The sequence below is a fragment of the Micropterus dolomieu genome, linkage group LG16, assembly GCF_021292245.1.
Source record: "Micropterus dolomieu isolate WLL.071019.BEF.003 ecotype Adirondacks linkage group LG16, ASM2129224v1, whole genome shotgun sequence".
In the NCBI taxonomy this organism is placed as follows: Eukaryota; Metazoa; Chordata; class Actinopteri; order Centrarchiformes; family Centrarchidae; genus Micropterus; species Micropterus dolomieu.
The window spans coordinates 17,047,900-17,067,528 of record NC_060165.1 but is presented as its reverse complement, the minus strand read 5'-3'; the positions used below and the strand labels follow the sequence as shown (position 1 = coordinate 17,067,528).

At 39.1% G+C, this 19,629-nt stretch overlaps 2 protein-coding genes and 3 non-coding genes across 5 annotated transcripts; 3 read left to right on the top strand and 2 right to left on the bottom strand.

Moving 5' to 3' along the window:
* Positions 1–24: 24 nt before the first annotated feature.
* On the bottom strand, positions 25–3,597 carry bik (BCL2 interacting killer). Its single transcript, XM_046072143.1, has 6 exons — positions 3,578–3,597; positions 3,465–3,484; positions 2,314–2,416; positions 1,823–1,975; positions 1,616–1,730; positions 25–563 (listed from the first exon to the last, which is right to left on the bottom strand). Exons 3-6 carry the CDS (start codon positions 2,406–2,408, stop codon positions 447–449), a joined length of 480 nt encoding a protein of 159 aa, XP_045928099.1. The 5' UTR covers positions 2,409–2,416; positions 3,465–3,484; positions 3,578–3,597; the 3' UTR covers positions 25–446.
* A 2,164-nt stretch (positions 3,598–5,761) lies between these two features.
* ttll1 (tubulin tyrosine ligase-like family, member 1) lies at positions 5,762–15,740 on the top strand. The gene is made up of 10 exons (XM_046071702.1): positions 5,762–6,207; positions 6,334–6,457; positions 7,253–7,461; positions 7,596–7,776; positions 7,890–8,027; positions 8,439–8,547; positions 9,051–9,194; positions 10,337–10,423; positions 11,477–11,640; positions 15,611–15,740. Exons 2-10 carry the CDS (start codon positions 6,345–6,347, stop codon positions 15,738–15,740), a joined length of 1,275 nt encoding a protein of 424 aa, XP_045927658.1. The 5' UTR covers positions 5,762–6,207; positions 6,334–6,344.
* Positions 9,637–9,723, top strand: trnay-gua. Its single transcript is given in 2 exon segments — positions 9,637–9,673; positions 9,688–9,723. It is a non-coding gene; the product is annotated as a tRNA-Tyr (tRNA).
* Positions 13,201–13,287, top strand: trnay-gua. Its single transcript is given in 2 exon segments — positions 13,201–13,237; positions 13,252–13,287. It is a non-coding gene; the product is annotated as a tRNA-Tyr (tRNA).
* Positions 15,295–15,381, bottom strand: trnay-gua. Its single transcript is given in 2 exon segments — positions 15,295–15,330; positions 15,345–15,381. It is a non-coding gene; the product is annotated as a tRNA-Tyr (tRNA).
* Positions 15,741–19,629: the final 3,889 nt, after the last annotated feature.

Genomic DNA, 19,629 nt, shown 5'->3' with positions numbered 1-19,629 from the left:
TATTTGCATCACATGAAAAAGCACTTTAAAATCTGAAGTCCAGCTCCCTCCGTTTTATATTACGTCAGGCTACATATTTTTTAAAAATTTTGGCCTCTTAAACCAGTAAGAAACAATTCTGGATACAAAAGACTGCAGGCCAGCAACAGTCCAGTCTTGGGAAACTTTTTAACATTAATACAATTGTGAACCAACATGTCACTGCTACAATATGCTGGCCTAACCCTTGGCAACACTGTAAAACTGATTTAAACAATTTCCTAATGCTCTGACGAAGTTTACAGTGTTTATTTTACCCGTTTTTAAATTCAATACCTCTCATGAAAATAGTATAAAAAGAGAAGTCAAAGTAAACAGCAGAAACAAATCAGCAATAATTGTCACACATTTGCAAACATTTTTTTTTTTTAAAGATATGATGGCCGAAAAGACCTGCTAATGGCCCTTTAGGCTTTCCATTCCACCCATAGTGCACTGAAAATGGTCACTGCAGCCACCAGTGCCACAGCAACCAGTGCTCCTCTGGTCCAGCCAGTGCAAGTTACTGGTTTCAAGTTGGGCACCTGTGAAATGAAAAAAAATGAAAATCAAATTAGACTTTTCTTTTGATAGTTTAGCAACTTTGGAGCAACAATTTTCAGCGAGACATATTGAATTTTTGTGTGTGCTATTTTACAAAAATTTCCGTAAATAGTATAAAAGTCTAATTAAAGGTCTTCAAATGTCTACTTTTGTCCAAGCAAAAGCCACAAATATTCAATTTACAGCTATTGCTATGCATTAAAAAGCTACAAAAGTTGACATTAGAAAGACAGGAAACCGAGAATATCAAGCAATTTTTGCTTGAAAAATTTAACGATTTAAGCATAAATGTAGCCACTGTATTGTATGTGTGTAAGTTTTTCTGTAGTAAGGATACTAACCGTCCACTTGTTATGAACAAACACAATTGTATTTACAGTTTTATGATGCTGCTTTTTTTGCCTGGGACGTGCCAGGGAACGCAGCGTTATGGCGTGTTCCCATACAACGTGAAGTGTTTCTAGCGTCGTAATTACAATCAAAGCCGATGGAAAGACGTTCCTGCCGGGTAGATGATGCGACGCGAACATGCAGAAAATCGCTTTCTTTCGCGTGACGCTGCGTCATGAGAGGCTTAGCGAATCGTTGACAGAAATAAAGGTGTGTTCAGACCAAATGCATTTGAGTAACAGTGGCAAATCTCAACAGCCAACTGGAGTAACACTTTGTTGGTTGTATTAAAGTATAACCAATAGCAGAAATCAAGAAACAGAGTCTACCATGTAGTCCTATGGTTTTGCTCACCTATCTCCAAGCCCTCTCCTTTTTTGTTCTATCTCTGTACATTAAAGACTTTGAATTGTAGGCCCAAAGATGGCCACAATATGTTTGTCCTCCATTTCTGAATCTCTGACGTCAAGAGAATCTCAATGCTGACAGGCTTTCTCTACACAGCATCACACCAAAATAGTGTCGTCCAGCACCTATTTGTGTCTTTGCATTGATTTGGTATGTAATTGTGCAACACAAATTATTTGTATCACTTATAGTCTGAACACACCATAATACCATAGAGAAGATGAAGAAGTGTTACCCAGGCTCCCCAGGCATCAACTCTGAGGATCCCCTGCCCAGGCACAGAGCTCGCCACCCAGGCCTTCACTGCCGCAGACAAGCCCTGGAAGCCCCATAACTGACTGTGGATATCCCTGAAAGAGAACAATATCAGGTTGCACAATCTTAACAGCCAGATCTGAGGTCACACAATACGGATTGGGATGTTTGTTTTCTGATTTTATACCGATAGATTGTCCTGGTCAGTGCCTGAGCAGGTCTCAGCACGTGGAGAGGGATTGGTAGCCAGTTCGGCTGTCTGCTTGCCCATTCCTGGTCCAGCTGATCTCCAATTACAGCCAACTGGCGCCCAAAGGCCCTTGCAGCCCTGTCGTTGATCCTGAAGGGTTAACAAAGATGACTCTTGTTCAGTTATCAAGACTTTTACAATGTTGCTTTTCTCACACAAGCAGTGCTAGTCAAGTCAAGAAGTGTGTGAGGACATTTTGAATGTACTGTACAAAGCTTAATTTTCTAAAAATACTAATCCAGTTCAAACAACACAACCAGAACACACCCCTACACCCAAGTGATTCTCCAAACAAAAGCCTTTTTTAGATATTGTTTATTTTTGGTACAACTGATCCCACATGGTCTGTTGCCTGAGGCGCAGTCTGTCTGAGCTGTATGTACAGTAGTTGTTATTATGAATAGTGTGGGGAAGGGCCTGTACTGTACCTGAGGTTCACGTCAAACAGGGTGTTAGTGTCCACCTCACCAGATCCAGCCTGGGGGGAGACAACACGACTCGGCTGTCTTGATTGTTCCACCATGGTGTTTTCTGGAAAAAGAACCGGTATCATGCAAATTATTCATACATGTCAGAGAAAGTACCAATAATTCAATAGCCATGCAGGATAGATAATGGTTCCATGGTATTTTAAAGTGTTTGCGTGTTATCCTTGCTCTGCTCCCAACGTTCATAAACAGGCTGTGTAAATACTGGGTCATGTGACCAGGATAGGTGGTGGCTGTGTTACCGGGGAGAAACCAGGTAGATAAAACAGGCTCTTCAAGGTTTGAAGAGCTGACATCATCTGATGGATTAAGTCCAGCTGTTGTGGCCATTAAAAACTGTATATTGCAACAAGAGGGTGTTATCCTGTTGCAGGTTAAGTTCCCTTGTGGACATGACTGTGTTTAGAGCTAGTTTATGCAATAATCTGTACATCTAATCTACCTTTGTTACTGGCTTTATGACTTGTTATTTTCTGATTTGCCCTAACAATCAGGTTTGTTCCCTCCTACGTGCACCTGTCCTCAGACCAGTTCCTGTTGTACCTGTGCCTTCATGCAAATACTCCATTTCCATAACTCAAATCAACCAAACTGCCTCACCAAGAAGAAATAAAAACATCACTGGCTCCAAAGAATCTACTTATAGACTTTAAATAGTTGAGTTGAGTTAATCTATTATAAACTACTAATAAAAAGGTTTCCCTGTGTGTAATTATATGGTTTATGCCAATTCATCATCAAAATACAGCCCTAAATGCTGCAACTTTAACAATATAGTAACAGCCTCCACTCCAAAATAATGCCCAGAAACTCAAACCAGTTTATGAGTATTAATCATGTAATAGCCTGTAGTCCGTCACCATATTGTCATAACAAAGAGATGAGGTCAGCCTTCCCACCCAAAGCAAACAAAGGTTGTTTTGAAGATCAGCCGTACTGGATAACGCACTAAGGCACAGATATATATTAATCCTAACTACATTTCCAAATTAACTAGTATATTGTATCATGTTGAAATAGCATCATGTACAAATATACAATCTTCTGTAAAACAGGTGCATGCACAATCAAAAAAGCGAAAGTAAACCTACCTTTTAAAGTGGACGCCGCCCTGTAATAGATATGAAGACATAATAATTGGAATTTTGAGTGGTAATGGAAATAATAAAAAAGAAGAAATATTTGTAAGGGTTCCTGTACTTACAGCAGCGTCCTTTAATCTTGCTGCTCTCAGGTAACTGACACAAATATCTTTGGCCACGCCTTTTACCTGCTTCTACAGGACAGTGACCATCAGAGGGCGACAGCATCATCATATTAAAACAGAATATCATTATCATCTCATCATCACATAAACAGAAGATATAATTTTGTTTTACGTTAGAAAATGAATTTCTTTTCCTGAATACATAGTTTTGCTCATACTAATAACAGCACAGTGATGAATGCATAAAACAAGGTGTTGTGGAAATTGTATATTGCTTGTGAGGGATTAAGCAAATAATTGAGTTACAACAAACTGTTGTCTTTGAAGAATTTATGAAAGAGAATAAACAGAGAAGTACTAAAACACATAAACAGCTGGACAGAGCAAAGGGATGCATAATCATTTACACAGTCTAGGTTTCTTTGTTTTGGGGAACAGAGATCCTCTCTCGGCCTTGAATGAACTTTCAAGAAGAGGAGAGGAACAGCAAGAGGGGGAAACACTAAACTCTAAAGGTGTGGACAGACCAATATAATGAATAAAGAAAAAGTTGACCAAGAGCAAAAAGGCTAAGGATGAAAAACAATATATCTATAAAACAATAATAGTAATAATAATAATAATAAAAGAACAGGTATAAAAGATTAAATGTAAGAGGAAACAATTTTCTGCCATTACACAAGGGAAATATCATATTCAAGAGAATATCCAGCAATGTTCCCAACTTCAGACTATTTTCAATGTGTGTGGAAAGTTTTTTTTTTCTGTCCTTGATTCCTTCCTTCTTTCCTTCTTTGGTTCCTTCCTTCCTTCCTTCCTTGATTCCTTCCTTCCTTTCTTCATAGATTTCTTCCTATATTCCTTGCTTGCTTCCTTCCTTGACTCTTTCCTTCCTTCCTTGATTCCCTCCTTCCTTCCTAGATTCCTTCCTTGATTCCTTCTTTCCTTGATTCCTTGGTTCCTTCCTTCCTTCCTTTATTCCTTCTTTACTTGCTTTATTCATGCCTTGATTCTTACCATCCTTCATTCCATCCTTTTTCATTCCTTGATTCCTTCCTTCCTTACATCCTTTCTTGATTCCTTCCTTCTTTCCTTGATTGATTCCTTCCTTCCTAGATTCCTTGAATCCTTCCTTGATTCCTTCCTTCTTTCCTTGATTGATTCCTTCCTTCCTTGATTCCTTCCCTACTTCGTTCTTTGATTCCTTTCTTTCTTCCTTTCTTGATTCCTTCCTAGATTCCTTGAATCCTTCCTTCCTTCCTAGATTCCTTCCTTCATTTCTTTATTTCTCCATTGATTTCTTGATTACTTCCTGTAGGTACATATTTATATTTATATATCATTTCTTACATTGCTTTGTGTATATTACTGTATCATATGTTATTTAATTACTGCTTAAGCACTTAGATTCTGATTCCTTCCTTTATTCCTTCCTAGATTCCTTGATTCCGTCCTTGATTGCGTCCTTCCTTCCTTTATTCCTTGCTTCCTTCCTTAATTTCTCCCTTCCTTGTTTCCTTGTTTCCTTCCTTGAATCCTTCCTCTATTCCTTCCTTCTTTCCTTGATTCCCTGATCCCTTAATTATTTTCTTCCTTGCCTGATAGCTTCTTTCCTTCCTTCCTAGATTCCTTTATTCATTCCTTTATTCCTTCCATCCTTTCTTCCTTCCTTGATCCCTTTCTACCTTGATTCCTTGATTACTTACTTAAATCCAATCATCTAAAATTAATTTGCAAAAAACACTTCAGGCTTTACATTTTCTGGCTCTCACACTTGTTGTCCACAAACGTACCAAATTCGAGGTTGATATGTAGATGTACTGAAGTCAATTCTTTTAACATATAACTCTATGTATATGTAATAACTGTAGTATATATTATTGTACTCTATTTAATTTATAGTATCGCGTTTTATTAATTATCCGTTAAGATATGTTTGTGTAGCATGAAGACACAACAAGCTTTCTTTTTGTTATACAACCTTGTGTTGTCTAATGATAAATAAATTACTTTAAACATTGTACCTTGTTATACCGGTTGTACCCAGTCCCCTTGGTTGAACCTTGTATTTTACATTGACGGTGCAACACTCCCCCCTGCTGGTCTGTTCTGGTATAGACATCCTGGAATGACATCACTGCGTCCTTCGTTGCTAGGTAATTCTCCCGGAAGGACCCAGCTCATAACGACGTCGTTTAATGTTCTTGGGACATTTTTTGTGTTAAAAATACTTTAAATTGTTATTAAGTCGCATAATAAGGTCATATGTCATTACATTTCAGTAAGTAAGGCTTTTATTGTGAAGAGTAACATAGTTAGGGTGGGCGTTTCGTCACTGTGTCCAGCTTCACGACGCCCTGGATCAATACATGTAGCTTGTTAGCAATAAATGCGCTAACATGGAAGCGTTTGTTGTAAGCTGCAGCTATCAATGATGCTGACAGACTTTCTTGCCGCTGGGTTCCGCTATGAGTTTAAATAACGACAGTCTGGTGAGATTGCATCACTGACTGGGTGATGTCCGCCCAACCTCTGCAGCAGTCCAGGGAGGATTCAGCAGCCTGCTAACTGAGCCAGCCCGGCTAGCTGATGCTGATGACTGGCTGTTTCCTGACATTGATTTGCAGGTAGGTGACTGCTGTGCATGGATGCTGCATGCATTTTGGTTCTATTCTCTTTTCCTGTGCATTGTCCTATCTTGAGTCTTATCTGTTTGTTTATCTGCTTTACCTGTTGTTTGTGCTCCACCCTAGTGGGAGGCGCCATGGCCGGTAAGGTGAAGTGGGTGACAGATATTGAGAAATCAGTGCTCATCAACAACTTTGAGAAGAGGGAATGGACTCAAGTGACAGAAAACGACGACTGGAATTTCTACTGGTTGGTTTCCCATCTACATTACATCTGAATCTTTAGTACATGGACACTACACTCTGCAAGCACTATTTATAGGCAGTAGTGGAAGAAGTACCTATTCTTTGCCTACATTAAAATAACAAAACCATAATGTAAACATTCTCCATTTAAAAGATATCCTGCAATCAAAATCCTACTTGAATAAAAACACAGAAGTATGGTCAGCAAAATGTACTTAAAATATAATTAAAAGTACTCCTTTTGCAGAAACTGTCCATTGTGATATACATAATTACATTATTATTACAGGTGCATAAGCAGCATTTCACTACTGAAGGTGGTCAAGGTGAAGCTAGTTTTAAATACTTCATACAGTTTAGGTAATTAAGTTCAGAGGTTCCCAGACCAGGGGTCGGGCACCTACTAATGGTCACAAGATAAATCTGTGGGGTAATGAGGTGATTAATGAGGTAGGAAAAAAAGATAAAACAATGTTCAGCTACATACATTTTCATTAATTTGCAAAATATTGGATCGTTTGATGTCTTTGTGCCTCGAACAGTCATTTAAATGAAACCATCTGAAAGAAATTCCTCTTTTGTGGAACGCACAAATCCAAAATGTAGTGAGGAAGAAGTAGAAAGTCGCACAAAATAGTAATATTATTAAGTATTTCAAAATTCTCTAACCACTACACATAGACTGTATGTCGTTCCTATTTAAGTCAATGAATGAGTAATAATTGAATCACCAAGTTTATTTATAGGCTCCAGACTCTTTAAATCACCATAATGTATGTTTATTTGTTCCCACATGTAGGATGAGCATCCAGACCATCAGAAATGTGTTCAGTGTGGACACCGGCTACCGCCTCTCAGATGACCAGATGGTTAACCACTTCCCCAACCACTATGAGCTGACCAGGAAGGACCTGATGATCAAGAACATCAAACGCTACCGCAAGGAGCTAGAAAAGGAAAGCAGTCCTCTGGCAGAGAAGGATGAGAATGGGAAATACATTTATTTAGGTATCTGTTAGAGCTCTGACGGGAGGGATGAGGGTAGAAAAACACACATTCAGTACTCAATTCTTTTACACACAAAACATGGAGAGGCACTCTGTGTAGAATATGTTTAATTATTTACTCAATGTTTTGTGCAGATTTTGTCCCGGTGACGTTCATGCTCCCCTCCGATTATAATCTGTTTGTGGAGGAGTACCGAAAGAACCCATCCAGCACTTGGATCATGAAGCCCTGCGGGAAGGCTCAGGGTAAAGGCATCTTCCTCATCAACAAACTGTCTCAGATCAAAAAGTGGTCCAGAGACAGCCGCACCTCCACGTGAGTCACCGAAGACAGTAAACACTTCCTGTGATCACTTTTATAAAACATAAATTTGGTCAGATATTTGTGGTTTGCTGATATTTGGCTTCTTCTTCTGTTTTTGCCTCCAGGTTTGTGGCAGCATCTAGTGGCAAGGAAGCCTACGTCATCTCCCTGTACATCGACAATCCTCTGCTGATAGGAGGGAAGAAGTTTGACCTGCGTCTTTACGTTCTGGTGACCACATATCGGCCTCTTAAGTGCTACATGTAAGCCATAAAAGTTTTCCTACATTTAACAGAAGCCAGCGTTAGAGCTTTGTAGAAAACCTTAAATGGAGTCATTAATACTTAAATTACATTACTACTAATGTATTCTCTTATTCAGCTTGAGACTAATGCTTTAACGATAAGTTATTGATTAGTTGATGGACAGAAAATTAATTGGTAACTATTTCGATAAATGAGACTTTGATGCTTTTCTAATATATCAAAGTCAGCTGAATATCTTTGGGATTTGGACAGTTGGTCGAATAAAACAAGACATCCTCTTGGGCTCTTGAGCATTCTGACTTATTATAGACAAAACTATTCATTGATTAATTGTTTAACTGAGAAAAAAGGCAAGCAGCTGAATCAATCATGACCATAATTGAACTCACTCTCTGGTTTGATCCTTAGGTACAAGCTTGGCTTCTGCAGGTTCTGCACAGTCAAGTACACACCCAGCACCAGTGAACTGGACAACATGTTTGTTCACCTCACTAATGTGGCCATCCAAAAACATGGGGTAAGTTTGTATCATGTGTGGTATGCCTAGTAGGGATTTTTATAAGAACGCGGGGTTTTAAATCAGCTTGAAGTATCAGCAAGTGCATTATAAGTTGAAATGGACATTAAAGGGATATTCCACCAGTTCTGTTTTGCACTTTCATAAAGTTTTGGGGGTGTCACACTGGACACTATATTTCCCAAAATGCATTTTAATAGCCACAGGAGATATTATACAACTGTTTTCACACACCAATGCTACGAAATTTATACTGATGTTCATGTCTGAAATAGAGTGCCCCTTTAAAGTGAAGCATGTTTTTCAAGATTTCTTTTGGCTGCATTTATAGTTTTACAAAATGATATAACTTCTCATCACTATCCAGTGACACTGCCTGATGAATTTCAGGTAATAACATTCCTCTCACAGCTCTCCTGTACATCTTTTTGCAACAGAACTCCATGCAGAAAAACACTGTTAAACATTTCAATAACTAGCTAGACTGTGTACCTTTAACACAGGATGACTACAACCACGTCCATGGAGGCAAGTGGACGGTCAGTAACCTCCGTTTGTACCTAGAGAGCACCAGAGGGAAGGAGGTGACCAACCGACTGTTTGACCAGATCCACTGGATCGTGGTGCAGTCACTGAAGGCCGTGGCTGTAAGTGGACAAAAATATCAAGTCATTTACTCCAAAATGAGATCCAAAATATGTGACAATTATGTAAGCCAAGTACTCCTTATTAACATCACATACTTACTTTAGGGAGTTTGATCTAATGATGGCACTTAATACTAATAAATAACTGTGCCTGTAGTCATTCTTTGGTTGCTGGTTGAAATCTGTCTCGAAATGAGTGACTTAACTGTGTGTTGTGGAACATTTAGTACCAATAACACCTGAAACAAGGACTCTTGGTTGGATAATGTTTGTAACTAGTAAACTGAAATTGGAGTAACTGCGAGTTGTTGTGATTTCACTCCAGCATAAAAAAGTCTGATAAAGTTCTGATGACTGATGTAGCTGCAGAAAAAATCAGCTGTTTGTCTTTGCCAGTTACAATGGCTGACATCATGTATGCCTGCATTTTTATTGTTGTGTCCCTTCGATAGCTCAGATGGTAGAGCGGAGGACTGTAGTGGTTGCTCCAGGCATCCTTAGGTCGCTGGTTCAAATCCGGCTCGAAGGAGAAATCTTTTGTCTCAAATCACGTATGTTAGAATATGATTTTGGATGAGACGAGACCTCAGTTCTCAAGTAAATCTAGTTGAGTAAAAAGTACAATATTTCCCTCTTAATTATAGTAGACTAAAAGTAGTCTAGTAGTAGCATGAAATATAAATTATCAAGTAAAGTACAAGTACCTCAAAATTGTACTGAAATTATTTTATATTCCACCACTGCTCACCTACCTTTCATATCTATAGTGCTGAAGCCACGTACAGTACAAAAATCACTCCACCACACATGTTGAAGCCTCCAGTGATGGTGTTTTTACTTTGTTCCTGTTGGGATGCTGTTTTTAGTATTCTATCCTTCAGTGAAAGTTTGCACTTTTAAACACACAGCTGTAAAACCACCTTGGTGTGGTGATATCTTTTTTGTTTTTAGCACAATGGTGCACTTCCCTTTTCTACTAAGTGATCTGACTCACTTCCCCTGTCAGGCCTCAATATGCAGGCTTCTCTGTGTACTAATAGTTATGTCCACTGGTATATTTTTAATCTGATCATTTGCTAACACCTTTCCCTGCTGAATCAATTCCTCTTCCTAATTCAGTCTGTCTTTTCTCTTTCTCCCAGCCTGTGATGAACAACGACAAGCACTGTTTTGAGTGTTACGGGTATGACATCATTATTGATGACAAGCTCAAGCCATGGCTTATCGAGGTGAGTCATATAACAGTGGGAGTTATTACATGCAAACATACCTACAAACTCACCTAAATGGGTTTAATTTGAAAAAAAATATTATTGTCATGTTCCTGAAGACACCAGTTGCTTAATTTGCCAAGTCCTTTTTCCTTGAGTGTTGAGAAACTATAAATGCCCTTGAGCATAAGGTTGATCTTTGTGTGTGTATGTTAGGACATGTGCCTCTCTGTATTCAAATGTGTGTTGAAGGTGTGTTACCCATCCAGTGCATTACTGCAGCTTAAAGACATACTGATTTTAAACTGAGTATGCACCAAGTAATCCAGGCTGATCCAGGCTATTTGCTGTCTGGTCTTTAACTTAAAATAGGATACCTCTGTCATCATTGTATCTGCTTGTTATGTGGCTGTCATATTTAATTGCACTCATTTTGACAATCGTACAATGAGTTGCTGGGTTTATAGGCTAGGTCTGAACTATTTCTGTTAACAGACACAGATTTGATCTATTTTGGGCGACATAAATTTGGTTGTAGGGCATAAACGGTCCTCAGTGAGGGACTGAAAAAACGTGTACCACAAACCTAGTCAGGAACGCTTTCCTTTGTTCACTATTCCCACAAGGATTCCTGAGAAGTATGTATGCAAGTAGCCAACTCTCCTTAACAAGTAATGCATAACAAAAGTTGAGATTATCCCTCTCTCTCTCTACTCCTGTAGGTTTTTTAGTGTTTAACAAGTTTTCTTCTTTAAATGTCTGTTTATGAGCACAGCTGTTAGAGCACATTAGCAGCAGAATATCCTGCCTGTTTCTACACGGGTATATGAGGAAATTAAACAATGTGTTCATGCCTTTTGGATCTACAGTACATAATTAAAGTCTTCCTGTCTCCATTTTATTTTGTGTGTGAATGGTTTATGTTGTTTAACGTGCTGATTGCGCTGCTGGCTGTGCAACAAATTGCCCCTCAGGGATAATGAAGGAGTTACCTTGCCTTTTATGCTTTTGGTACAGAACACCCTTCTGCTCAAATGTAAAAGTCACATTCTTTATCTGTGTCATTCTCAGGTCAACGCCTCTCCCTCGCTGACCTCCAGCACAGCCAACGACCGCATCTTGAAGTACAACCTCATCAATGACACTCTCAACATTGTCACGCCCAACGGGGACATCCCGGACTGCCGCTGGAATCGCAGCCCGCCCCGAGAGGCCCTGGGCAACTATCAAGTCCTGTGAGTGACAATAAAATCTACCAGTCAGACAATCTCAGCCAAGGAGGGTCACACTGATGCCGAAAGCGTTGCTTTCCTACAGTTACTAAGCTCACATGACCTATTTTTATGAGGAAATGTGCCCTTCGTTGGCTCAGTTGGTAGAGCGGAGGATGGTAGTGTGTTCGCCAGGCGTCCTTAGGTTGCTGGTTCAAATCTGGTTATGTTAGTGACCCAACTGATTCAGAGCTAGAATTATTTGTTAAAAATCATTGTTATACAATCTTTGTTTTAGGTTATTGGTCCAAAGTTTGCTAAAAGTTGACTCTGAACCACTCCTCAGTTCTAGTTCAGTTTGACGTACTAAATGTTGGTCTCTGACTTGACTATATTTCAGAGGTGTAGCTTTTATTTAAAAAGTTCATGTTATGACGTTATTCGGTAGGTTGCAGTAGGTGAATAAGTACACATGGTCCTAATGGTGATTTGCTTCCCCTCGTCTCCCTTCAGTAGCTCTGTTTGTGGAGCGCAGGGCTGTAATTGATTCACCAGGCATCCTCACTGGTTCAGATTTGACTTGAAGGAGTCACGTTTGACTCACAAGTTGCCCAAAGGCACCTGATACAAGTTCACTGTGTTATCTTTAGCCATGCTAGCAGCATTGCTCCAAGTATGGTAATGTCAGTTACTTCACCCTTTTGGTCCACACTGAAATCTTGACACCAGTAACAACAGATATTAGATGGATTTGCTTGAAGATTAGATGGATTCCCTGAAGTCTCCTCTAGCACCACCATGAAGTTGACATTTGTAGTTCAGTGCCATGAACATGCCATCTCAGCATCTACTTGATGGATTGGCGCAAAGTTAGGTACACACATTCATGGTCCCCAGAGGATGAATTGTAAGTCTGATCTCATGACATTTTACTGTAAGCATTTTAGGATGCTGATGTGAGCGGACAGACTCACATAGCTGCCAGCATGGCTCTAGACTGTTGTCTTGTTATTCATGTGACTGCCAGTTTGATCTCTAGTGCATGTTGCAGCAGCCACAAACAAGTTGTAGGTGTCCTAAACATCCACAACATGTGTCAGACACTGTGTGCAAATTCACCCTGATTAGAAGCTGGTTCCTCTAAAGATGTGAAAAAATTTATTGAGCACACCAGGTTACAACAACAGATGATGAACGGCTGGTGAATACAATAGATAAGGAAAGTGCTACTGGTGAAAGACAAGGCCCCGTCTTCCTTTGGTAGCTCAGCTACTAGAGTGGAGGACTGTAGCGGTTGTGCCAGGCATCCTTAGGTTGCTGGTTCAAATCTGGCTCGAAGGAGTTCATTTTATATGAAGGACTTGCTCCTGTGTCATATGTTTGTCAGTTTGAATTGCATATGGTTCAACATACGGTAGAAACAGGGAAAGCCAATCGTGGTGTACACTTCTAAATGCTTTAGATAACTGGTTAAGGAAAGACTTTAATTCAACAAAGTTTATGATACGATGTTATTCGTCTGCAGGTTACGATAGGCGGGTAAGTACACATAGTTCTACTATTGATTTTCATCATTGATGTGTACCTTCGATAGCTCAGTTGGTAGAGCGGAGGACTGTAGTGGTTGCACCAGGCATCCTTAGGTCGCTGGTTCAAATCCGGCTCGAAGGAGTCACTTTTAGATGAGGGACTTGCTCTTGAGTCAAATGCTTCTGTAGATCAGTTTAAATTGCATATGGTTTAACATACAGAAGAAACAGTAGTGTGCACTTCTAAATACTAATTAACTATGACTCCATAACTGTTTGACGTACTATATGTGGATCTCTTACTTGACTGCATTTCAAAGGAAAGACTTTTATTCAACAAAGTTCATGGTACCATATTATTTGTACTGTCTGAAAAAAGATGATAATGATGATGTTTAGTATTGTGAAGAACAGGGATCACCCTTTATGCTTACCTATTTTATTAAGCGTACTTATTTATTCTTACTTCATGCCACTACAGAAATTAAGGTTATGTTAGTGGACAATGTGATTCAGAGCTAGACTAATTAGTAAAGAAACCATTTTTATACAATCTTTGTTTCAGGTTATTGGTCCAAAGTTTGCTAAAAGTTGACTCTGAACCACTCCATAGTTCTAGTTCAGTTTGACGTACTAAATGTGGGTCTCTGACTTTACAAAGTTCATGTTATGACATTTTTCATTAGGTTACAATAGGCGAGCAAGTACACATGGTCCTACTAGTAGTTTGCATTCTTTTGTATCCTTTCAATAGCTCAGTTGGTAGAGCGGAGGGCTCCAGGCATCCTTAGGTTGCTGGTGCAAATCCGGCTCGAAGGAGAGGCTTTTAACTCTGTGGAACAGATAGCACAGTTGTTCAGTAGCACCTGAAACAAACTGTTTCACTGTAGAGGTTTGTGCTCTACTGTAACTAGTTCATTAGGAATGGCATTAACTGAGCTGCACTCCAACATGAAAAAGTTTGTCATGTTTGTAGTTGCTCTGTGTTGAAAGTTGCTAAACAGCTTGTATATACAAAATGTTTTTTTCTTATTCATTTTCCATATCAACCAGGAGAACTCCCTTCAGTAGCTTTGTTGGGAGAGCGGTGGACTATGGTTTCACCAGGTATCCTTACGTTGCTGGTTCATATCTAAATGCTGCATTTCTCCTCACTACCAACTGAACAATGGAAGGGCTGATTCTGTAACAGATCAGTTACCCGTAAGTAATACAGGGACAATACTTAAAGGTTGTCTAACAATATGTACCCCATTCTGAACACAATAGTGAGGGTAGTGTGTGCCTTAGAACCTTGTTTACATAGTAGGTCTATCTAAAAATGCAACCACAGAGAGGAAATTACTGTAACTCCCCCCTCTACATTACACCAACATCCAATATTTTGGCTACAGTTCAAAGTAAGGGCTTATGGGCAACATTCAGTTCATGTTATGATAATATTTGTGGATGAACAGCATGAATATATAGTACGTTTTTATCATTCTTTTTGTTTTATATAAATGCCTGTTGCATGCTTCATATTCTATCTTCCTTCAGCATTTGGCTACTTGTATGTAGTAGCGTATGTTTTATCGCAGGAATCCAAGGCTGCTGGTTCAAGTCTGTCTTAAAGGTGTAGCTTTTAATCAGATGGGAAAATGGGAAATTCTCATCCTTCGAGGTATTCCTTTTTGGCACAGATATACCAGGATACACCCGCGACCCTGTACGCAGGATAGAGCTGAGGCTGATGGGAATGACATTAGTTTTGGACACATTTTACCACATGATCAAATGTATTAAAATTTCTCCTGTAGGGACTACCAAATGTTGTGCCAATCTATCTGTAGATGTTGACATATATCACAGCATTAGTGAAAAACTTGACCTGCTGCAGATGCTAGAGGAAAAGTCAGGGGCTCAAAAAAAAATTTTTGGATGTATTCTCTAGGGACCTTAAATATCTGTTGTAAATTTCATGGCAATCCACCCAATAGTTGTTGAGATATTTCACTAAAAAAACAACAATGTCAACTTCATGGTGGTGCTAGAGGAAAAGTCAGGGGATCACCAATCATCATCATCTGCAGAACATGAAGACATTTCAGTTTGGACCAAAGTGGTGAAATGCCGTTGTTATCATTGGACAAATACAGTTAAAAGCCACTCCTTCGAGCCAGATTTGAACCAGCAACCTAAGGATGTCTGATATTTCCACTACAGTCCTCCGCTCTACCAACTGAGCTATCGAAGGGATGTTGCAATACAGCAACAGACAGGTCATGTATTGTGAACTGTTTAAGCCCAACAGTGAGAGTAATGTGGCCTTTGTGCTTAGCAGGGAGTATTGTTTGAGTAAAGCACCTTGTTTACATACTCTATAGTTTATGTAAGTCAGAGAGCGATTGAAACAAGAACTCCCTCACATGTATTTCTTCCCCACATGATTTCTCTGTCTCTTATTTCCTCCGTGTGTCCACCAGGTACGACGAGGAGCAGGCACAGAGCGAGAATGCTGAGCGTGACCTGCGGAGTCGTTCGGGTCAGTCCCTGGGGTCAAAGGGCACCAAGGGGAGTGCGGGCGCTCGCCCCACTGCCGCCACATGGAAGTGAGGTGATATTGCTGACTCTTAATGACTTCCTGTACATTATTACAGGGTCCAACAGTTGGGCACTGGGAATGAAAATGTTCACCCAGACTTTTAGTAGCCCGACTATTTAATTGGGACTGCTCCCTGTCTCTAAATTTCACTGACTGAGGGCACAGGGGGTGACAGCTCTACTGCTGAAGGGGAGGAAAGTCAACAATGTCGTCATATCTTGAGAGTTTATGAGTGAATGTGTAACTAAAAATGTAGAAATGATGTTGGTGGGGCACGCTCAACATCACAAAGAATCTCTCAACATCAGCAGCGACAGCAGTTACCACCCCAGTCCAAGCTTCCTGTGAAGATAAGAAAAAAACTTCAAAAAGTGGATGACATCTTTGGAGAGGAAATTTATTTCCAGAAGATCCCTCTCCTTGGATAACTGGGGGTGCAGTAGAAGCTCCGGTTGGGAAAATGGCAACTACACAAATGAAAAGAAAGTTGTGATTTATATACATCAATGGGATTAAAATCCAGTGTGAACGAGGGGGATTACGACCTGAACTATGCATGATTACTGAGTCCGGACACTTTAATTTGACACCCCACACAGGTGCTAAAAAGAAGGAGCTATGTGAGATAAAGTATGGAAAAAGAAGATAGAGGAACAAAATATATTACTAATGGAAAGTGTATAAAGATGATAGGCAGTTGATAGGTAGAATTAAAAGTACTAAATGTGTATAGAATTTAATAATGTTTTTATATGTCCATTATTAGTATGTATATTAGAGGGTGGGGTGGGAAAGAATGGTCATTAAGATTGATTGTATTCAGTGCTGATGCATCATGCACTTTATTACTTTATTTTTGCTTGAATGGTAAATAGATATCCCATGTTGCATCTTGAGTTGGACCACTGACTTCATATCTGCTGTCCATCTGAAATCGTAAACACACGTGTTGGGAATGTATGCATTCTTAGCTATAAGCTGTTTATTTCCTGCTTCTGAAATGTTAAAACACTGATGATTGATACACTGGTGAAGGGCTGAACAGTACTGAGAAAAGATTGCAGTAATTTTGTAGTTCTTTTGCTGTATACCTTGCGGTATTTTAAAACAAATGTTAACGATATTTGTGGCTTTAGTTTGTAGAACTGTTTGGGAAGAATGATTAGGTGATTTAAAGAAAAGAGGAGGGTTGTTCAGTTTTCTGTTTGCTTCAGCGTTCATGATCAAGATTAACACAGTAATCACTTTATTTACTCTAACCTAAGAGGCGTCTTCTGTCAACGGGTGAAACAAAAGGTCTATCAGCCCTAATCTGACATAGAAACCTATTCGGTGCTTCGTGAAGTAAAATTCTTGATGTGAATTAACAAACAGAAGGAAAGTTATCTACTGATGATGTAACATGCTTCGTTATTTGCTTTCTTTACTTAAAATTTCATTTTAACCTATTTTAATGTTTTGGTTTTGTGTCACTTCACTGTGGTAGGGGGCCCTAAGGCTTTTGATCAATCTAATCTGCCTGAAGATTAAATTAATCAGAGGCCAATCCTTCAAAAGGCATATGACCTTTATGTTCTTGCTGTTACCACGGCAAAGTAAGTCTCTGCATGGCACCATTCCTTGACCTTGAAAGTTTGACACTCCCCAAGCACCTTTTTTCCTCCTGGCTCTGGAGCTGACTACTACTCAAGGTGTGTAAACCATAGACCATTTTATACCATATTCTGCAGTAAGACATACACATCTTCCCGAGTTAGAGATCAAATTTACTGAGAGATGAATTTAACTCTGAGGTGTGTCTGGCAGTCAGATAAGGGTCTGGGTGCTCCTAATGCTGGGTTTTTCATTGTGGTTATAAACTGTGCAGTTTGTGTTCTATACATGACACAAAGCTTTTATGTTCTTAGCTTTGCTGTACTGATGCCCTGTTTGAAGATAAATGTCTCCCTTTACTTTCTATCCTCCTTTCAATAAACTATCCATATTGGTGCTGCCTTGACAATACATTTTAGTAAGTTGAAAAATATCTTGCTGGCATTTTGGTGAAGTGGCCCTTTAAAGTTGTACAGAAATGTCGGAATTTACAGCATAAGTTTCAATTAAGGGAAATCGTTTTTCTAATTTGTGGACAGTTCTCACAAACTCTCATACTGCATATGATGAAGTAAAAATAGCTTCAACCCTGCATTAAATATATCTTTTTCACATTACGGAATTAGTTTATGGCTTTTGCATGAGGAAAGAAAGACTCACTAGAGAAGGTTCCAGCAGTTAACTTCCTTTTTCTAAAAAGTACCAGAGTTTTTTTCAATGTTTAAGACACATTTGTGTTATCATACTTTGCTTGATATATTTTTGCTATCTTAAAACAGTAAGTTTGCAGCTAAACATGTGCCACTTTACTTATAATGTTGTCTTTTACATGACCTCTGACATAAATAATCTTTGAAATTATTAACTTGTTTTTATAGGTTGGTATGTTTAAAACTTTAATTAAAGCTGGATTGCTAAGCAGGCAAAGCAGGCAACCAACCCAGGCCCCCCTAGAGTGTCACTTGGTTTGTAGTAATTGGTTTGTTCTCCAAATAAAAGCATATGCACCACTATAGAACAACATCACCTAGAATGGTAAGAGCTTAAATGACCTGCATCATACCATTAGAACATTTAATAGTTAATTAATTTAATCTTTATTTTTTAGTTGATATTGTCCTGATGGTGCATATTTTTACACTACTGTGTAAAAAAACTACTGGTCGTACAGCAAACACCCAGCAGCTGGGGCTGGGGCTCTAGGTGAAATATAATGTAGTCTGCAGTGTGCATATAATGGGTATTTGAATGTGACAGTGTACATATTTCACAATGTTCAGAGAGCATAAGGAACAGGAGGCCATAGGGCCTAACAGACTCCCTAAAAGACCCCAGCGTCATGTTTGGGGTGACTATGAGCCTTTACATCACACAAGACAAAACACAAACGTTTTTAGATGTGACATGACCTAAATTTTGATGAGCGTATACTTTTGCGGAGTTTAAGTCAAATTAAAGGAAGGGCCACAGACATCACTGTAGGAAGCAGTGCCGGGTGCCTCTGGCTCAAGTAAGTAGAAAAGTTTTTTTAAGGGATGTGACATCAGGCAGCCACGCCTCTCATAGTTTGCATAAAGCTGATCATTTTTACATATTTCAATATCGGAAGTTAGGTAATTCCAAAATAGAGGTTTTGACACCACATTTCATAGTGTCATTCAGCTGTGGCGCTTTTGTTGTTAAACGTTGTTAAAGTTAACTACTTGTCAAGTTAATTACTAGACACTCTTCCATGTTGTTTGGAATGAGTTTTGTTATATTTGGGCAACATAAAGCACATTTGTAATTGTGTCTGTAATTACAGAATACACAATATTCAAGTATTTCTGGTACTTTTATAAATACTTTGCAACTGTGGGAGATGCATACATATCCTATACTTAATAATTGTGTAGCCATATAACAATGTAAACATACACCACTACAACAAGCAAAGGTCATACAAAATGGTCCATGTTGAAGTATTGATGCAATCATTTGTAGTATTTTAATGTTGTAGCTGGTCGAGACAGGGTTAATTGTATATACTATTAGACAGTTTAATCTATACCAATGTATCATATTTTTCAAAGTGATCATAGGTTTTTTATGTAAAAGCTCAATCTGCAAAATAACGTGTAACTATAGCTCTAGTGGAGCAAAGTAATATGAAAAGGAAATGCTAAAGCCCAATTATCTCCAATTCGTACAGACAGTGGGCTACATTTACTAATTTACTTTCTACCCTTGGGACTAAACATCGCCTTCGCTGCCGGTCTTATGTTGAAAATCTTGACCGGATGTGCTGTGCAGTACTGCACGCAACTG